This window comes from Balaenoptera physalus (genome assembly GCF_965194825.1).
Source record: "Balaenoptera physalus genome assembly, chromosome: 13".
NCBI classification, from domain to species: Eukaryota; Metazoa; Chordata; class Mammalia; order Artiodactyla; family Balaenopteridae; genus Balaenoptera; species Balaenoptera physalus.
This window is the reverse complement of record NC_138892.1, coordinates 18293992-18314206: the sequence shown is the minus strand read 5'-3', so window position 1 is coordinate 18314206 and position 20215 is coordinate 18293992. Positions and strand designations below refer to the sequence as shown.

The window sequence follows — 20215 nt, the reverse complement described above, 5'->3', positions numbered from 1 at the left end:
GGATTTTTTCTTTGTCCCTACTGTTCTTAAATTTTATGATGATGTGTCTTGTTGTGTGTCTATTTTTTTTTTTTAAGGATATTATTTATTTATTTATTTATTTATTTATTTATGGCTGTGTTGGGTCTTCGTTTCTGTGCGAGGGCTTTCTCTAGTTGCGGCAAGCGGGGGCCACTCTTCATCGCGGTGCGCGGGCCTCTCACTATCGCGGCCTCTCTTGTTGCGGAGCACAGGCTCCAGACGCGCAGGCTCAGTAGTTGTGGCTCACGGGCCCAGTTGCTCCAGCGGCATGTGGGATCTTCCCAGACCAGGGCTCGAACCCGTGTCCCCTGCATTGGCAGGCAGATTCTCAACCACTGCACCACCAGGGAAGCCCTATAGATATATTCTTTAAGCTGTCTGAACTTTTTTCAGTACTTAAAAATATGTTTATATATTGGTTATTTAATATATATTTTTAATACATATTTCTTGTTCTATAAAGATTAAATTATAGTGTATAGATTTCAACTCACTAGAAAAATACATTTTCTTATATAACTGTCCAGAGATGGAGTGTACTGCCTTGGGATTTGTGAGTTCCCTAATTTGATAGGTAAACAAAAAGAAGACAGGGATATTATAGAAATAATCTTAGGTCCTTTTTTCCAGTTCTAATAGTCTATGATTGTTATTGTTTTAGAAATGTTGGTAATATTTTATGCCAAAATAATTACCTGTTTTGGTTAGTACAAGTTTTTTGTTTGTTTTTTAATTTTTTTTTTTTTTTGGCTGCATTGGGTCTTTGTTGCTGTGCGCAGGCTTTCTCTGGTTGGGGCGAGCGGGGGCTACTCTTCGTTGTGGTGCGGTGGCTTCTCTTGTTGTGGAGCATGGGCTCTAGGCGCGCGGGCTTCAGTAGTTGTGGCACGCGGGCTCAGTAGTTGTGGCACGTGAGCTCTAGAGCACAGGCTCAGTAGTTGTGGCACACGGGCTTAGTTGCTCTGCGGCATGTGGGATCTTCCCGGGCCAGGGCTCGAACCCGTGTTCCCTGCATTGGCAGGTGGATTCCTAACCACTGCGCCACCAGGGAAGCCCTGGTTAGTACAAGTTTTGAAAAGAAGGTATTAACTTCAAAGAAGTTACTTCAAAGAAGTTTTTCCAAAATATCATGTCCAAATAATTTTTGCTAACGTTAGCAGTATTTCTAACATGTATGCTGTTGGCTCAAAATTGGGTCATAAAATTAAAAACTTACAAAGAAGGTAAAATAGCATAGCTGTAACTATAAAGTACTTGGTTTTTCCCCCCACTTCTAGGATTAAATTTTTTTTTTTAATTTGATGACTCAGCTTGGAACTAAATTATTTTGTTTATAGATTTATTCATATAAGGAATTAGATAAATAAAATCAGAACTCCAAATTATTTTCATTTGACCTACTATAGCTATGTTTATCTGAGTAAATTTTTTCCTCTTAGTAAACAGATGAAATGTTCATTGCTGATGTTTTCAGAACTCCAGGTCCACAAGCTATATAGGCAAACTATTGATACATTTGAAACTTTAATACATAATACGAATATTGTTCTTTAGAGAAACCACCGGCACCATCACAAGTACAACTGATCAAAGCCACTACCAACTCTTTTCATGTCAAATGGGATGAAGTGCCTACAGTTGAAGGCTATCTTTTGCAGTTGAATACAGACTTGCCGTACCAAGCTGTGTCATCAGATTCTTCAGCAACACCAAATATGCAAGGTAACATAATTTTCACACTTAAAGCGTGTATGCTCATATGTTTCGCGAAAAAAAGATAGTGTAGAAAAGCCTGTGATTAGACCTGGTTTAAGAAATTTTATGCTATGATGTTTCCTGCCTGGTAAATCAGATACGTTATGTTTCAACTCTGAAACTTGACTGTATTACCATTATGATGTAGTAGAACACATAGACATGTAGGGTAGAATGTTTTTTCTGTAGTTCATTTTGATGTACTTTCTTAATCTGACATGCTACTTGACTTCAGGAGATGGTTTTAATTAGTTTTCTTAAATATTTCAGCTTCTTTCAAAAGTATTTTTAACTAACAGGCACTTGGAAAGTAAAAGCAAATTTAATTTTACATGTTCTTCCAAAAAGGATTTCAGTTAAATATTAAGCAGACTATTAAGAAAACAGGTAAACTTTGATAAATATACTACTTTTTAAACCTTTAATATGTAACTTTTAAAAATATTTGATTGTAATGTATTTTCTTGAAGCTAATTTAGAGCATATCAGTCTGAACTTTCCCATTCCTACAGGAGTCAGGATGGACCCACACAGACAAGGCAGTAATAGCATCATTCCTAACAGTGTAAGTTGAAAAAATTTATAACAGTAAATGAATGTTTATGGTTACAGTCCCAATTTTTATTAATATTTTTAGCATATTACCCTAGGACAGGGGTTCTCCACCATGGCTGCACATCACAGTCACCTCTGAGATTAAAAAAGAAACAAGCACAGATTCCCATGCCTTTCCCCAGATCTAGTGAAGCAGAATCTTAAAATGATGCCCAGGTAACTCTGTTTTTAAGGAAAGCTCCGTATATCATTGTGACAGTAGCCTGAATTAAGAACCCCTGGCCAAGAGATTGAAGTCTCATTACACATAGTATCAGAGGCTAATACAAACACACAAACACACACATACACATATATATATATACACACACATATATATATGTATATATATGTGTGTGTATATATATATGTTTGGTTTTTGTTGTTTTTTTTTTAAATTTAGGTGGTACTACAAGGTTTATAATGAAGAACAATAGTTTCCTGCTCTGCTCCTGCTTGCTCTTGATCCTGCCTCTAGAAACAACTACTTTCAAATATTTTAGCTCTCTTCTGGTATCTACCTTTGTGCTTTTAAATAAAATCCTTGTGCTGCCACTTCTTGACTTTCTAGTTTTAGGTCAATTGTCTTCAGTAATGGAAGATGAAGATTTTATGATCTCTTAAAATATTGCCACTTCCTCCCCTTCCTCTTCCCACATCCTTTAAGTATTTTTAGTTGAATCATTATTTGATATTTACATTGTGATTATGACATATTCATAGGCGAGCCATGTAGTGTGCTGTGAGCATTGTTCCTTCTTCATGTAATTTTTTGTTTTTCTTGGCATTGTTAACTGCCTCACTTTTTCATTTGCTTAGTTTTCTTCTTGCCTATCATTAATTAATACTCAGATTCTCCAATAAAATAATAAAACTCCTCTCAAAATATTCAAACATATAAGGTAGTCCCTTTTTTCTTTCCTCACCACCCCCTGCCCCCAGAACCATTCCTCCCAGGGCCTCTGTCTTTTTTTTTTAATATTTATTTATTTATTAGTTTTGGCTGTGTTGGGTCTTTGTTGCTGTGTGTGGGCTTTTTCTAGTTGCAGCGAGTGGGGGCTACTCTTCGTTGCGGTGCACAGGCTTCTCGCTGTGGTGGCTTCTCTTGTTGCAGAGCACGGGCTCTAGAGCGCACGGGCTTCAGTAGATGCGGCGCGTGGGCTCAGTAGTTGTGGCTTGTGGGCTCTAGAGCGCAGGCTCAGTAGTTGTGGCTCATGGGCTTAGTTGCTCCGCGGCATGTGGGATCTTCCCGGACCAGGGCTTGAACCCGTGTCTCCTGCATTGGCAGGCGGATTCTTAACCACTGCGCCACCAGGGAAGCCCGGGCCTCTGTCTTGATGCTCTAGTCTGTACTAATTCTTCTCTAAGTCTGCTACTCAGCTGTCAGATTAGAACTTCCATTTGTTTCGTATTGGAAGTTTCTTTTACCTCTTTTCTGTGTTAGAGTCCATGTTTCTTGGTCTCATTTCATTCTCTTTCTTGGTGTTCTCCAGTAGTTTCCTGAGAAAGGGTTTATGAAAGGTAAACTTTTTGAGATCTTACGTATGTGAAAATGCCTTTATCTGTTCATATTTGATTGGTAGCTTGGCTGTGTTACAGAATTCTATATTGGAAATGTTTTCCTTAGAAATGGAAAGGCATTCTCCTACTGTCTTTTAGCATTCAGTGTTGCTGTTAAGAAGTCTGTTGCCACTTGGATTCCTGATCATTTATATGTGACCTAATTTTTTTGTTTTAATCCCCAGTTCTCTGAAATTTCAATAGTGATGTACCTTAGAGTGTGTGTCTTTGCTTCATTCACTGTGCTGTGCAGTCAATGGGCCGTGTCATGGAAACTGGAAACTCATGGCTTTCATTACTGATTATTTCCTCCTTCCACATTCTCTTTCTCTTTTTTGGAAACTCCTATTAATTGAATGATGGTCCTCCTGAACTAATCCTCTGATTTTACTTTTTATTTTCTATTTTCTATCTTTCCTCTGTTCTGCTTTCTGAAAAGTTTCTTCATTTATATTATAAATCTTCTATGCAATTTTTAAATATATTCAACCACATATTTAATCTCTAAAAGCCTGCTCTTATTCTTTATTTCTTTTATGACATTTTATTTTTGCTTCATGAATGTAATAGTTTCCCTTATCTCTTCAAGAATTATGCTTTTTAAAAAAAAATAGAGTTATATTCTGCTCTCAGCATTATTTCTTTTTTTCAAGCTCCTTTTAAAAAAAATTTGTTTTGGTCTTGGACTTCCATGTTAGAGGCTGTTATCAAATGTCTGGTGATGCTTGGCTGTCCTTTCATGTTTAAGTGAGGCATTAAAAATGAGCTTGGAAGATATCTTAGCCCATTTGGCCTGCTATAACCAAACACCATAGCCTAGGTGGCTTATAAACAATAGAAATTTATTTCCTGCATTTCTGGAGGCTGGAAGTCTGAGATCAGGGTGCCTGCATGGTAGAGTTCTGGTGAGGAACCTATTTAGGGTTGCAGACTGCTGACTTCTCATTGTATCCTCACATGGTGGAAGGGACAATGGATCTTTCTTGGGCCAATTTTTTTTTTTTTAATTATACTTTATTGGAGTATAATTGCTTTACATTGTTGTGTTAGTTGCTGCTGTATAACAAAGTGAATCAGCTATACATATACATATATCCCCATATCCCCTCCCTCTTGTGTCTCCCTCCCACTGTCCCTATCCCACCCCTCTAGGTTGTCACAAAGCACCGAGCTGATCTCCCTGTGCTATGCGGCTGCTTCCCACTAGCTATCTGTTTTACATTTGGTAGTGTATATATGTCAATTCCACTCTCTCACTTCGTCTCAGCTTACCCTTCCCCCTCCCCGTGTCCTCAAGTCCATTCTCTATGTCTGCGTCTTTATTCCAGTCCTGCCCCTAGATTCTTCAGAACCTTTTTTTTTTTTAGATTCCGTATTTATGTGTTAGCATACAATATTTGTTTTTCTCTTTCTGACTTACTTCACTCTGTATGACAGACTCTAGCTCCATCCACCTCACTACAAATAACTCAATTTTGTTTCTTTTTATGGCTGAGTAATATCCCATTGTATATATGTGCCACCTCTTCTTTATCCATTCATCTGTCGATGGACACTTAGGTTGCTTCCATGTCCTGGCTGTTGTAAATAGTGCTGCAATGAACATTTTGACTGTTTTTGAATTATAGTTTTCTCAGGGTATATGCCCAGTAGTGGGATTGCTGGGTCATATGGTAGTTCTATTTTTGGTTTTTTAAGGAACCTCCAGACTGTTCTCCATAGTGGCTGTATCAATTTATATTACCACCAACAGTGCAAGAGGGTTCCCTGTTCTCCACACCCTCGCCAGCATTTATTGTTTGTAGATTTTTTGATGATGGCCATTCTGACCGGTGTGAGGTGATACCTCATTGTAGTTTTGATTTGCATTGCTCTAATGATTAGTGATGTTGAGCATCCTTTCATGTGTTTGTTGGCAATCTGTATATTTTCTTTGGAGAAATGTCTGTTTAGGTCTTCTGCCCATTTTTGGATTGGGTTGTTTGTTTTTTTGATATTGAGCTACATGAGCTGCTTGTATATTTTGGAGATTAATCCTTTGTCAGTTGCTTAGTTGGCAAATATTATCTCCCATTCTGAGGGTTATCTTTCCGTCTTATTTATGGTTTCCTTTGCTGTGCAAAAGATTTTAAGTTTCCATTTCTCTAGGAGGTGGGTCAAAAAGGATCTTGCTGTGATTTATGTCAAAGAGTGTTCTTCCTATATTTTCCTCTAAGAGTTTTATAGTGTCCGGTCTTACATTTAGGTCTTGAATCCATTTTGAGTTTATTTTTGTGTATGGTGTTAGGGAGTATTCTAATTTCATTCTTTTACATGTAGCTGTCCAGTTTTCCCAGCACCACTTATTGAAGAGGCTGTCTTTTCTCCATTGTATATTCTTGCCTTCTTTATCAAAGATAAGGTGACCATATGTGCATGGGTTTATCTCTGGGCTTTCTATCCTGTTCCATTGATCTATATTTCTGTTTTTGTGCCAGTACCATACTGTCTTGATTACTGTAGCTTTGTAGTATAGTCTAAAGTCAGGGAGCCTGATTCCTCCAGCTCTGTTTCTCTTTTTCAAGATTGCCTTGGCTATTTGGAGTTTTTTGTGTTTCCATACAAATTGTGAAATTTTTGGTTCTAGTTCTGTGAAAAATGCCATTGGTAGTTTGATAGGGATTGCATTGAATCTGTAGATTGCTTTGGGTAGTATAGTCATTTTCACAGTGTTGATTCTTCCAATCCAAGAACATGGTATATCTTTCCATCTGTTTGTATCATCTTTGATTTCTTTCATCAGTGTCTTATAGTTGTCTGCATACAGGTCTTTTGTCTCTTTAGGTAGGTTTATTCCTAGGTATTTCATTCTTTTTGTTGCAGTGGTAAATGGGAGTGTTTCCTTAATTTCTCTTTCAGATTTTTCATCATTAGGGTATAGGAATGCAAGAGATTTCTGTGCATTAATTTTGTATCCTGCTACTTTACCAAATTCATTGATTAGCTCTAGTAGTTTTCTGGTAGCATCTTTAGGATTCTCTATGTATAGTATCATGTCATCTGCAAACAGTGACAGTTTTACTTCTTCTTTTCCGATTTGGATTCCTTTTATTTCTTTTTCGTCTCCGATTGCTGTGGCTAAAACTTCCAAAACTATATTGAATAGTAGTGGTGAGAGTGGACAACCTTGTCTTCTTCCTTATCTCAGTGGAAATGGTTTCAGTTTTTCACCATTGAGAATGATGTTGGCTGTGGGTTTGTCACATATGGCCTTTATTATGTTGAGGTAAGTTCCCTCTATGCATACTTCCCGGAGAGTTTTTATCATAACTGGGTGTTGAATTTTGTCAAAATCTTTTTCTATATCAATTGAGATTATCATATGGTTTTTATCTTTCAGTTTGTTAGTATGGTGTATCACGTTAATTGATTTGCATATATTGAAGAATCCTTGAATTCCTGGGATAAACCCCACCTGATCATGGTGTATGATCCTTTTAATGTGCTGTTGAATTCTGTTTGCTAGTATTTTGTTGAGGATTTTTGCATCTATGTTCATCAGTGATATTGGCCTGTAGTTTTATTATTTTGTAACATCTTTGTCTGGTTTTGGTATCAGGGTGGTGGTGGCCTCGTAGAATGAGTTTGGGAGTGTTCCTCCCTCTGCTATATTTTGGAAGAGTTTGAAAAGGATAGGTGTTAGCTCTTCTGTAAATGTTTGATAGAATTCGCCTGTGAATCCATCTGGTCCTGGGTTTTTGTTTGTTGGAAGATTTTTAATCACAGTCTCAATTTCAGTGCTTGTGATTGGTCTGTTTATATTTTCTGTTTCTTCCTGGTTCAGTCTCGGAAGGTTGTGCTCTTCTAAGAATTTGTCCATTTCTTCCAGGTTGTCCATTTTATTGGCATAGAGTTGCTTGTAGTAATCTCTCATGATCCTTTGTTTTCTGCAGTGTCAGTTGTTACTTCTCCTTTTTCATTTCTAATTCTGTTGATTTGAGTCTTCTCCCTTTTTTTCTTGATGAGTCTGGCTAATGGTTTATCAATTTTGTTTATCTTCTCAAAGACCCAGCTTTTAGTTTTATTGATCTTTGCTATAATTTCCTTCATTTCATTTTCATTTGTTTCTGATCTGATCTTTATGATTTCTTTCCTTCTGCTAACTTTGGGGTTTTTTTGTTCTTCTTTCTCTAATTGCTTTAGGTGTAAGGTTACATTGTTTATTTGAGATTTTTCTTGTTTCTTGAAGTAGGATTGTATTGCTATAAACTTCCCTCTTAGAACTGCTTTTGCTGCATCCCATAGGTTTTGGGTCGTCGTGTTTTCATTGTCATTTGTTTCTAGGTATATTTTGATTTCCTCTTTGAGTTCTCCAGTGATCTCTCAGTTATTTAGTCGCGTATTGTTTAGCCTCCATGTGTTTGTATTTTTTACAGTTTTTTTTTTTCCTGTAATTGATATCTAGTCTCATAGTGTTGTGGTCAGAAAAGATACTTGATATGATTTCAATTTTCTTAAATTTACCAAGGCTTGATTTGTGACCCAAGATATGATCTATCCTGGAGAATGTTCCATGAGCACTTGAGAAGAAAGTTTATTCTGTTGTTTCTGGATGGAATATCCTATAAATATCAGTTAAGTCCATCTTGTTTAATGTATCATTTAAAGCTTGTGTTTCCTTATTTATTTTCATTTTGGTTGATCTGTCCATTGGTGAAAGTGGGGTGTTAAAGTCCCCTACTATGATTGTGTTACTGTCGATTTCCCCTTTTATGGCTGTTAGCATTTGCCTTGTGTACTGAGGTGCTCCTATGTTGGGTGCATAAATATTTACAATTATTATATCTTCTTCTTGGATTGATCCCTTGATCATTATGTAGTGTCCTTCTTTGTCTCTTGTAATAGTCTTTATTTTAGAGTCTATTTTATCTGATATGAGTATTGCTACTCCAGCTTTCTTTTGATTTCCATTTACATGGAATATCTTTTTTCCATCCCCTCACTTTCAGTCTGTATGTGTCCATAGGTCTGAAGTGGGTCTCTTGCAGACATCACGTATACGGGTCTTGTTTTTTTATCCATTCAGCGAGCCTGTGTCTTTTGGTTGGAGCATTTAATCCATTTACATTTAAGGTAATTATCGATATGTATGTTCCTATTCCCATTTCCTTAATTTTTTGGGGTTTGTTATTGTAGGTCTTTTCCTTCTCTTGTGTTTCCTGCCTAGAGAAGTTCCTTTAGCATTTGCTGTAAAGCTGGTTTGCTGGTGCTGAATTCTTTTAGCTTTTGCTTGTCTGTAAAGGTTTTAATTTCTCCGTCAAATCTGAATGAGATCCTTGCTGGGTAGCGTAATCTTGGTTGTAGGTTTTTCCCTTTCATCACTTGAAATATGTCCTGCCACTCCCTTCTGGCTTGCAGAGTTTCTGCTGAAACATCAGCTGTTAACCTTATGGGGATTCCCTTGTATGTTATTTGTTGTTTTTCCCTTTCTGCTTTTAATCTTTTTTCTTTGTATTTAATTTTTGATAGTTTGATTAATAGGTGTCTTGGCGTGTTTCTCCTTGGATTTATCCTGTATGGGACTCTCTGCGCTTCTTGTACTTGATTGACTATTTCCTTTCTCTTATTAGGGAAGTTTTCAACTATAATCTCTTCAAATATTTTCTCAGTCCCTTTCTTTTTCTCTTCTTTTTCTGAGACCCCTATAATTCGAATGTTGGTGCGTTTAATGTTGTCCCAGAGGTCTCTGAGACTGTCCTCAATTCTTTTCATTCTTTTTTCTTTATTCTGCTCTGCAGTAGTTATTTCCACTATTTTATCTTCCAGGTCACTTATCCGTTCTTCTGCCTCAGTTATTCTGCTATTGATTCCTTCTAGGGAATTTTTAATTTCACTTATTGTGTTGTTCATCATTGTTTGTTTGCTCTTTAGTTCTTCTAGGTCCTTGTTAAACGTTTCTTGTATTTTCTCCATTCTGCTTCCAAGATTTTGGATCATCTTTATTATCATTACTCTGAATTCTTTTTCAGGTAGATGGTCTATTTCCTCTTCATTTGTTTGGTCAGGTGGGTTTTTATCTTGCTCCTTCATCTGCTGCGTATTTCTCTGTCTTCTCATTTTGCTTAACTTACTGTGTTTGGGGTCTCCTTTTCGCAGGCTACAGGTTTGTAGTTCCCATTGTTTTTCGTGTGTGCCCCCAGTGGCTAAGGTTGGTTCAGTGGGTTGTGTAGGCTTCCTGGTGTAGGGGACCTGGTGCCTGTGTTCTGGTGGATGAGGCTGGATCTTGTCTTTCTGCTGGGCAGGACCGCATCCAGTGGCGTGTTTTGGGGTGTCTGTGAACTTAGTATATTAGGCAGCCTCTCTGCTAATGGGTGGGGTTGTGTTCCTGTCTTGCTAGTTGTTTGGCATGGGGTGTCCACCACTGGAGCTTGCCAGTCATTGAGTGGAGCTGGGTCTTAGCGTTGAGACAGAGATCTCTGCGAGATCTCTCGCTGTTTGATATTACGTGGGGCCAGGAAGTCTCTGGTGGTCCAGTGTCCTGAACTCGTCTCCCCCACCTCAGAGGCTCAGGCCTGACACCCAGCTGGAGCACCAAGACCCCGTCAGCCACACAGTGTTGGCGTTCACCATCAGGAAAAGGGGGTGCTCATGCACTGCTGATCCACTTGTGAATTGTTCAAGTTTTTGTGAAAACAATCTAACACAATCTGTTTAAAAAAAAACCAGCAAAACTCTTGGACCACTTTTATAAGGCACTAATCACAATCCAAAGCTACTTCCTAATACCATCACCTTGGGGGTTAGCTTTCAACATATAAATTTGTGGGGGACACAGACATTCAGACCATAGCAGCTCCATGCATATGGGCATGCTTGATTAGTAGACCTTTATGAGGGTTTTTGAATGAGGATCCACAAATATCAGTATCTTTTCTTGTGGACCAGTGGGTTTCCCTTGAGACTTCTCCAACCTCTTGCTTAAGGGCTCTAAGCCTGGCTATCAGTATTCTGGGAGCTTAATGCAGAGAGGGCAGTGTCTCTCTGTTCAGTATGCAGACTTTCACTTAATCCCCATTTTCAGTATCGGTGCCCCTCCTCCATCCTCACCAGAGAGACTCTGTACCACGGTCCAGAGCCTCCCATTTTAATCTTTCTACCTATCTCCCTTCTTCAGTTCAAATGGAGGTGAGGAATCTGTCTGCCTTTGTATGCTGGAAGAGCAGAGCTGGGGCTACAGACACTTTTTATATAGTCTTCCATATGATGGTCCTCTGGTGTTCTGCACTCTGCACTTCAGCCTCCAAAGAACCTGATGCCCCCAATTTCCAAGGCTTTCTGGGCTCTTCAGCAAAAACGGTTCACCTCTCAGTTACTTTCCACCTACAGGCTCTTAGCTTTAGCTTTTTCTGCTTTATAAAGGCATACCTCATTTTTTGCACTTCGCTTTACTGTGCTTCCCAGATAGTATAACATGGAGACTTGGTAGTGAAATAAACTTAGGGTCAAATTCTAGCTCTACTACTTGCTGGCTGCCTGACCCTAGGTGTGTTATTTAAGATCTCTGAGTCTCATTTTTTTCCATCTGTAAGCCAGGGGTGATATTATCCAATTTATAGCATTCTTATGAAGATTAAATGAGATACAGACTTTATAACTATGTAGCACAAGGCCTATCACATAGTATAATGCTCCTTAATGGCTGTGGCTGTCATCGTCATCATTTATTAACAGTAGCACAATCACCATCAATTAGAAGGGAAGTAGAGGGCATATTATGGACAAGTATCCTTAGAGCTATGAGAAATTATAATTGATAATATAGTTATAATTGACATTAAAGGTGGAGACAGAAAAGTAACAAAAAACATGTAACGAAAAAGAGGCAACGATATTGGGGTATTTGAATGAAGCCAGATCACTTTTATGGTTCAGTAGACCTATAATTATTGCTATATAATAACTGATGTTCACATTGATGATCTGAATTATCAAAAGGTTTAAATGTGTTTGTTATAGTGTCTTTAAGAAGACAAACAGAAATGTAATTAGGAAGATTCCTATCTAGAATGTTTAATGGTGAAGAATATTGACATGTATGTATTAAATCTTGAAGCCTATATGGAAAACTCAGTCATATAGAATAATTCATATGCTTGAAGGTTTCATATAACTGAGATTTTTCTCTTAGGAGTCGTAAAATCTTTAGTGTACTTGTCTGATCTTGTTAAGAAAATTTGAATGTTAAATTCAGTATCTTGGGTGTTGTCACCTATGTTACATATGTATTTACTTGAATACTAACTACTGCTTGTAAAAATGTAGATTTTTTTTTTCCCTCAAAATGTACTGTTCCTTTTCCCTTCAGAACTGGTCTTTTGAGAATGAATATTAAGTGGAAAGAAATTGTTTTCTTAAACTATTATAAAATTTAAAGAATAATCCTGTACAAATTAAGAATATAATTTAAACTGTTTTGTATTTTGGAAAATTTATTTTCAAAACATTTAAGTTGTAAATTATTTTGCTTGTTTTTTACATGTATTTCTATTTAATTGAACATTACTTGCTACAATAAATTATTTTATTTCTTGTAGATCAGTGATACAATGAACAGTGCAAAATCTGAACATACAGCTATGAAAGGAACTTCAGTGAAAAACAAACCAGAACTCAAAGCATCAACTGATTCTAATGCCACTTTACATTCATCTTTGGCAACTAACGCTTCTAATCATAACAGTTGTGTGGTGGATATGCTAAGGAAAAATGAAGGTATAAAGATGGCATTCTAAATAAAGCTTAAGCTTTTTATAATAATGGTAGAAAATTTTAGAGTCTTTGAAAAAGTAAATGTTATATGGTTTGGATCCATTTTCAAAATATAATATATACCTACCATATTGACCCTAATTAGAATGATGTCAAGATACTAAGCAAGAACTTACCTGAATAGTAAAGATTAGTTATTAACTACAGAATTTAAATGAGGCAAGCTCTTGTGTACCATTTGAGATTGGCCAGTGTGCTCAGTATCACTGTTCCATTACCCTGTTGTCCTAGCACTTATAACTATCTGCAGTAATTTACTTTGGGCCAGGATTTTGCCTATCTTGTTCACATAAAGTTCTCCAGCACCCAGATTCATGCCTGGTAAATAGTAGTCACTTAATAAATAAATAAATATTTGTTTACCAAGTAACTGGATTATCCTCAGAAAGGTAGTTCATTTATGAAACTGTTGATTAGCCTGTTGAATTCATGGTACAGCTTGTAATTTGGTGATCCTTATATTTTAAAGTATTTAATTTGAATATTCTGATACCATTTGAGATATATTAAGTGTTGCCTCTGATTTCATTGTCTAAAATTACTTTATAAATCTCATTCTGATATATCCCTGACATAGGAATATGTGGTTTTATTTTTAATTTGAAAAACTTATGACCGTTAATAAAAAGCTAATCCTCTTCAGTGAGTAACAAGATGAATATTCTTTTTATTTCTATTTTTCTTTATGAGTCCATGGTAGATAAAAATATTCAAGGAAAATAATTTCCTATAGTTTTTCTAATTTTATTATTTGTGGAAGAGGAGAGCACTTTTGTTGATTTTCTGATGTAAGGGAATCATTTGGTCAAATTTATAAAAGCTTGGTCTTGGACGTCAGTTTAAATTTCTTTTTTATAGTGATTTTCTATGTCTATCATATAAAGAAGTTTATACTCTTGAAAACAAATATGAGCTTTGAGATTTGAGAGTCTTAATGTACTCTGAATCCTACTTGTAAGGCAGTTTGGATAAAATTAATATTAGTCAAATGAAGAAACAAGAGTGGTTGTACAACAACAGTATCTGGCACATAGTAGATATTCAAATGTGTGAATGAATGGTTACCCAATTTCAGGTTAACAAGAGGAGATTGGGCTTTTTCTCTGTAGGTTGGAGTAGCTGATATGTTTCTTTCTTTTTTTTTTTTTTTTGTAAGTTTCAAAAGTGAAAGAGTGACACGATTAGTTGGGTTTTTTAAATTAATTAATTTAATTAATTTATTTTTGACTGCATTGGGTCTTCGTTGCTGCACGTGGGCATTCTCTAGTTGTGGCGAGCGGGAGCTACTTTTCATTGCAGTGCGCGGGCTTCTCATTGTGGTGGCTTCTCTTGTTGCAGGGCATGGGATCTAGGCGCACAGGCTTCAGTAGTTGTGCCACGCAGGCTCAGTAGTTGTGGCTCGCGGGCTCTAGAGCACAGGCTCAGTAGTTGTGGTGCACGGGCTTAGTTGCTCCATGGCATGTGGGATCTTCCCAGACCAGAGCTCGAACCCGTGTCCCTTGCATAGGCAGGCGGTTTCTAAACCACTGCGCCACCAGGGAAGCCCTGCGATTAGTTTTTGTTTTTATTTTGGAAAGGACATTCTAGCCTCAGCATCAGGAAGAGTTATAATACGAAATGGTTGGGAGACTCGTTAGGACGTTCTTTTAGGACTTCAAGAGATGCATAGAGACTAAAGCAGTAGGTGGGATGGAGAGGAGAGAATACATCAGTTCAGAGACCTTTAGAAAGTAGCACCTATTAGACTTGGAAACTGGTTAGATATGAGAAATAAAAATGAGTCGAACATGACTCCCAGTTTTCTGGGTTGGACATTCAGTTGTTGATGATACTCTTCATCAAGATAGGAAATACAGGAGCAAGAACAGATTTGGGGATAAGATAGGTTCAACCTTGAACTTACTGTTTTTGAGGCACTTGAGGAACATATTGGTAAAGATTTCTAATAGGTAGTTGGATACTTAGGTCTGGAGTCTACGAGGCAGTTCTTGGCTGGAAGTATAAATTTAGAAATTAAGAGTATCTAAAATGTAAGCTCCACAAGAGCAGGGACCTTGTCTGACTTGTTTACTGATGGATTCTCAGGACCTGGCACTGCACCTGGGACATGTATTTGAGAGATGTATAATTCGTGAATGGTAGCTAAAACACCAGGAAAATATACAAGGGGAGAAAAGAAAAGGCTTAGAAACACCTGCATTTAAAGAGTCATTTGAAGAAGAGAAGCCAGCTAAAGAGATTGAAAAGGCATTCCAAGAAGGTTAGGAAAAAAGATTGGTATCATATTTTTTACCTGCGTAGTGGGCATCACTGTTTATGACTATGCATTTATGATGTATGTATGAGTGAATACAAGTCATAGACAGAAACAGTTTCAAAAAAGAGTATGTGGTCAGGATTGTTTACATTGCAGAGAAGTCAAGTAAATGAAAGTAGATAAGTATCCCTTAGAAATAAGTATCCCTTGACATTTGTCAGAGCCATTTCATTAGAGTTGTGTGCTGGATCAAATTTGGGGAGGTCAAGGAATTAGAGACTGCTCTAAAGGAAATTAGCGAGGGGAGATGGTAACTGGAGAATACTTGTTTATAATGTTTATAGACTGAGGCCCAAAACTACTGAAGAAGAATTTGAAAACCCCAAAAAGAAAGGAATGATTGATAAAAGAGGGTCCCAAAATATGCGAAAGGAATGGGACCAAGAGCACAAGAGAATAGACTAAACTTCCTTAGGAGAGAAGTCATCATCTGAAATGGAAGAAAGGACAGAGGGGCTGGGCACAATCATAAATACATTTCTAGTTTAGGACAAGAGAAGGCAGAAAATTGGTGGCATTCATGCCTGATCACCTCTTTTTCTTTTCCCAAAATGGGAGGAAAGGCCATTTGATCTATGACTGAGTAGAGTTCAAGAACAATGATTCAGTGTTTAGAATGGAAGAAGGAGCTGAGAAGTTGACAATCTGTTATGGATATAATGCACTTTATTTTTCTAGATATTTTATGCCTAATGGTTAAGTCATATGACTGACTTTCGTGCTGCTCACGTTTATGATTTTAAAATTGAAAATGCCAAGAATTGGGTGACAAGAACTACAAGATACAGCAGTTATTTACAGGTGTTATGTTAATAATTAATCTTTTCCCTTTAATTTTAGGTCCTCACACTTCAGCAAATATAGGTGTTCTAAGTAGTTGCCTGGACTTAAGAACAGTAATCCCTGAAACTTCTGTATCCAGTACTGTTTCCAACGCACAAACTATGGTAACCCAGCAGACCATTAAAACTGAATCATCCAGTACAAATGGGGCAGTTGTTAAAGATGAAACTTCACTAACAACATTCAGTACCAAATCTGAAGGTTTGAAATGTGTTTCACATACTGTATTTTGAACCATTTTTGTATATAAATTCATCAAACGTATTTGTTTTAGATGGGAATTGCATTTCATCTTGGATTGAATCAAATATAAAAAGATAAGGCATTTCAGTTAAAATCATTATATAATATATTCTCTGCTACCTTACATAAAATAGTTAAATTAGCACACACTGTAATACAATCAGAATGTATCTTTCCTACCATAAACTTATTCAGCAAAATTTTTTTTTCCTTAGAAAAGATTAGTTCTAGGCTACGGAGTAACAATTCTCCCAGCTTGATTGATTTCTGATTTTGTAAATTCTTATTTTATTCTTTTGCAATAGGAATTGTGTTTCATGTTTGGTGAACATTCTCTGAAGTTCCAGCTAGTCATCAAATCCTTGAAAAATGAACTTTGTGAATTAGTTCAAGTTAGAGGGTCCATATTTCCAATTATTGTGATTTTTTGTATTTTTATAAATTATATTTTAATATATCTGTTTGATAAGTGATTATGTAAGTCTTATCTGATGAATTGTTTAATTTTTAGTTGATGAAACATGTGCATTACCTGCAACTAAGATCAGCCGTGTAGAGGCACATGCTGCAGTGATGCCATTTTCTGTAAGTATATTACCTGGAGATGATATATGTTTACAGATGGTTAAATATGCTTTAAATGCTGAGCACCTTCAACATAAATTCAGGAAAAGACTCTTGGGCATCCTCTAGTAATTATTTGACATAGATTGAAAAATGAAGGGTTAAAGAGAAAACTGTTCACAGTATAATGTTAAGTGGAAAACTGTGGACAAAAAATAATATGTATACTGCATTCCCAATTTTATTAAAAACACACACAGTGCGTACATTCACACTGTCACGTGAGTCCTCACACGTCTGCACTACGATGCTAGATGACTTTCTTCAGGTTGTGGGGCCAGAGATAGTTTTCACTTTCTTCTTTATGCTTTCAGGATTTTTCTGTAATAAAATGTTACTTTCATAATCAGAAATATGGGTGTATACATACATATGTGTATATATTGAAATTACATTAATGGTTTAAAGAGTAAAAGGACGTGTTATAAAACATAAAACTTGAATGACTTTCTTGCTAGCCACTTAATAGGAGAACAACAGAATATTGCAATACTGAGTCAGGCATACCTGTAGGGTATCCCAACAGTCTCTGACATCGGGTTTTTTGGTGGAAGGCCAGAATAAGTCTGCCTGGTACCAAATTTAAATGCTAGGAATGTGGGCTTCCCTGGTGGCGCAGTGGTTAAGAATCCGCCTGCCAATGCAGGGGACACGGGTTCAAGCTCTGGTCTGGGAAGATCCCACATGCCACAGAGCAACTAAGCCCGTGCGCCACAACTACTGACCCTGCGCTCTAGAGCCCGCGAGCCACAACTACGGAAACCCGCGTGCCTAGAACCCGTGCTCCGTAACAAGAGAAGCCACCGCGATGAGAAGCCCGCACACCGCAACGAAGAGTAGCCCCCGCTCGCCCCAACTAGAGAAAGCCTGTGCACAGCAACGAAGACCCACCGCATCCAAAAATAAATAAATTAAATAAATAAATTTAAAAAAAAATGTCCATTTAAAATAAATAAATAAATAAATAAATAAATAAATAAATAAATAAATGCTAGGAATGTGCCTCACAAATAGTATACTAAGATTGTTTCACTTAGATGAATACATGTGTTTGTGTATATCTTTAAATTTATTTTTAAATTCTCAGTCATTTTAACTTTATTGCTATGAGCAAGAGTTTTTATTTGACCTAAAATTTACCTTTTAGAATCTTCAAGATTAGTCTATAGTTTTAGTTTTCTTTCAGTCATGATTTTATGGCTTTTGATTGTGTATTTACCTTCATCAGCTTTCACCTTTCCAGAATGTTAAGTCCCAGTGTTCTTAGACTCTTCTCAGAGAAGAATTATTAAAATGAATTTTTATCTCTTAAATCTATTCTGCAATGCATCAGCCAGAGTGGTATCTGTTATTTCAGTTGGAGCCAGTTGTTTTATAAAAGTTGTTGAAGAGAGTTTTTACAACTTTAAAATGAAAACAAATTGAAAGCTATTCCTTTTCTAAAAACCTTAAAGACTCTTCTAGTTAGCTCACTTTGTCATGTGTGATAGCCTAAGTAACAAGTAATGTGAATTATAAGCATATACCTCTGCTGTTATATATTCAAGACAGAAATAAATAACTGAAGTGCACATTTGTTTTGAGCTTCTGGAAACAGTGTCTCATTTATAAAGAAGATGGCTTAAAAAGGTTAGTTCCAGGGATAAGTATAATTCACTTATCACTAAAAGTAGCTTAAGGTAGAGGAAGTTTATTAGTCTTAAAGCAAGGTAAAAATGTAAAACTGTTTAATCTGTTCCTCTTTAGTATATAATAAATTATATTCAAATTGCATTTTAGTTTTGAACATTTTTTCTCCTTTTAGGTTTGGAGAATCACAGGTATTTCAAGTGCAAAGGTCACTGAATTTCTGCTAGTTGTTTTTGAATCTAGAAATAAGCCAGCTTGGAATGAATTTTTCCTTATTTGCTCCTTTTGGAGCAAGTTGTAGTGTCACATTAAAGGGATTATTACATTTTCTGAGAGAGTCTCTGAAATGACAATGTTCTATAAAACAGCTGGCATTTTAACGTATCACTGATTGGAAAGCATGCTAACTCCAGCTAGGTTGATAGCACAGAGCTACTGACTTGGAGAATGCCTGTCACTCCCTATGTTTGAATTGGCAACCCTGTTTCACTGTCAGTTGACCTAATCTGTTAAGAGTTTATTTACTTATGAGCTATTAATTGTGGTGTTTACCCATATACCTACTTGTAGATCACTGCATGGATTTATTAAATCTTAAAATTTCTTGTATGTTCAGTAAGAGTCTTCATAAATTTTTCTTTCTCTGAAATTAGAAAGAGACTCCTTCAAATCCAGTGGCAACAATGAAAGCAGGAGAACGACAGTGGTGTGATGTAGGAATTTTTAAAAATAATACAGCTTTGGTGAGCCAGTTTTATTTGCTGCCAAAAGGGAAGCAAAGCATCTCAAAGGTAGCTATTGACATACTTTCTACACTGTTAGTTATAAGCCTCAAGAATGAGATTTTAAAAAATAATCCTGATTCAGGACATTCGAATGAGTGAAATTGGGATCTGTTTACAATCTATAATTGAGAGTTCTGTATATAGCTATCTTGTATTCTTTTTTAAGACTCTTTTTATAGAATATATCACAAGCAGGTTATTTTAAAAAATCTCATACAATCACTGGGCTGGATTTTGAGTCATAAAAGATATGGTCTGGCCAGTACAGATAAAGATTTTTTGAAATATCTCTAATTGTGTTACCTGGTGTGTTTAAAGAATGTTTAAAGAACATTTTTTTACTTAGAACTTTTGTTATTCCTAATTTCACAGTTTAAAAAATTTAAAAACCCCTACGCTATTGAATACAATCTAACTTTCCCTTAATTCTGAAGTCTCTTAAAGAGGACCTCATATATATAGATGAGACATTAACCCTCTAAGAATTCTGAAATAGATAACAGCTCCAAAGCATATTGAACTAATTTTTTTCTGGAATGGGGAATTTCAGAGAGGGAATTGCCAAAGAAATACATATTCAGTTTGAATCTCCCAAAGATCTTACTAATGGGAACTATATCATTTATCATTATATTTTAGTTTCTCTAATATTACTTCTGGTGTCTCACTTTTACATATTGAATTCTTCCAATTCTTGACAAAAATAGATATCCTAGTTAATAATTTGTTGGTATTATGCCTAACAAAATTTCTGGCTGTAGTTTGATTTCATATACATGGAAATATCCTTATCTAAGGGCCTAGTAGCTATCTGTTTTTCCCAAAAGAACGAAAAGAACATAAAATTTAGAGCCAGTAAACTTGAATTTGAATCATTAGTTCCAGCACTTGACAGTGTGACGTTGGACAAGTCACTTGTTTAACCTTGCTGAGACTCAGTTTCCTCATCTGTGAAATGGAGATGACCTAACTCCCTTAAAAAAAATGGGATGGTACATTGGTGGTGTAGTGAGAGTTAGGGAGAATATGTAAAAATTGT

General features: G+C 36.4%; 1 protein-coding gene across 11 annotated transcripts in view; it reads left to right on the top strand.

Annotated features, from left to right (window-relative positions):
• HCFC2 (host cell factor C2) overlaps positions 1 to 20215 on the top strand; it is a 60960-nt gene that overhangs the window by 18895 nt on the left and 21850 nt on the right. For 10 of the 11 annotated variants that reach the window (XM_082419377.1, XM_082419376.1, XM_082419382.1 and 7 more), the window contains 6 exons: positions 1573 to 1740; positions 2286 to 2338; positions 12501 to 12678; positions 15893 to 16096; positions 16650 to 16723; positions 19045 to 19182. In XM_082419377.1, coding sequence (XP_082275503.1) covers positions 1573 to 1740; positions 2286 to 2338; positions 12501 to 12678; positions 15893 to 16096; positions 16650 to 16723; positions 19045 to 19182 — 815 coding nt within the window. The other variant, XM_082419385.1, reaches the window with a different exon arrangement.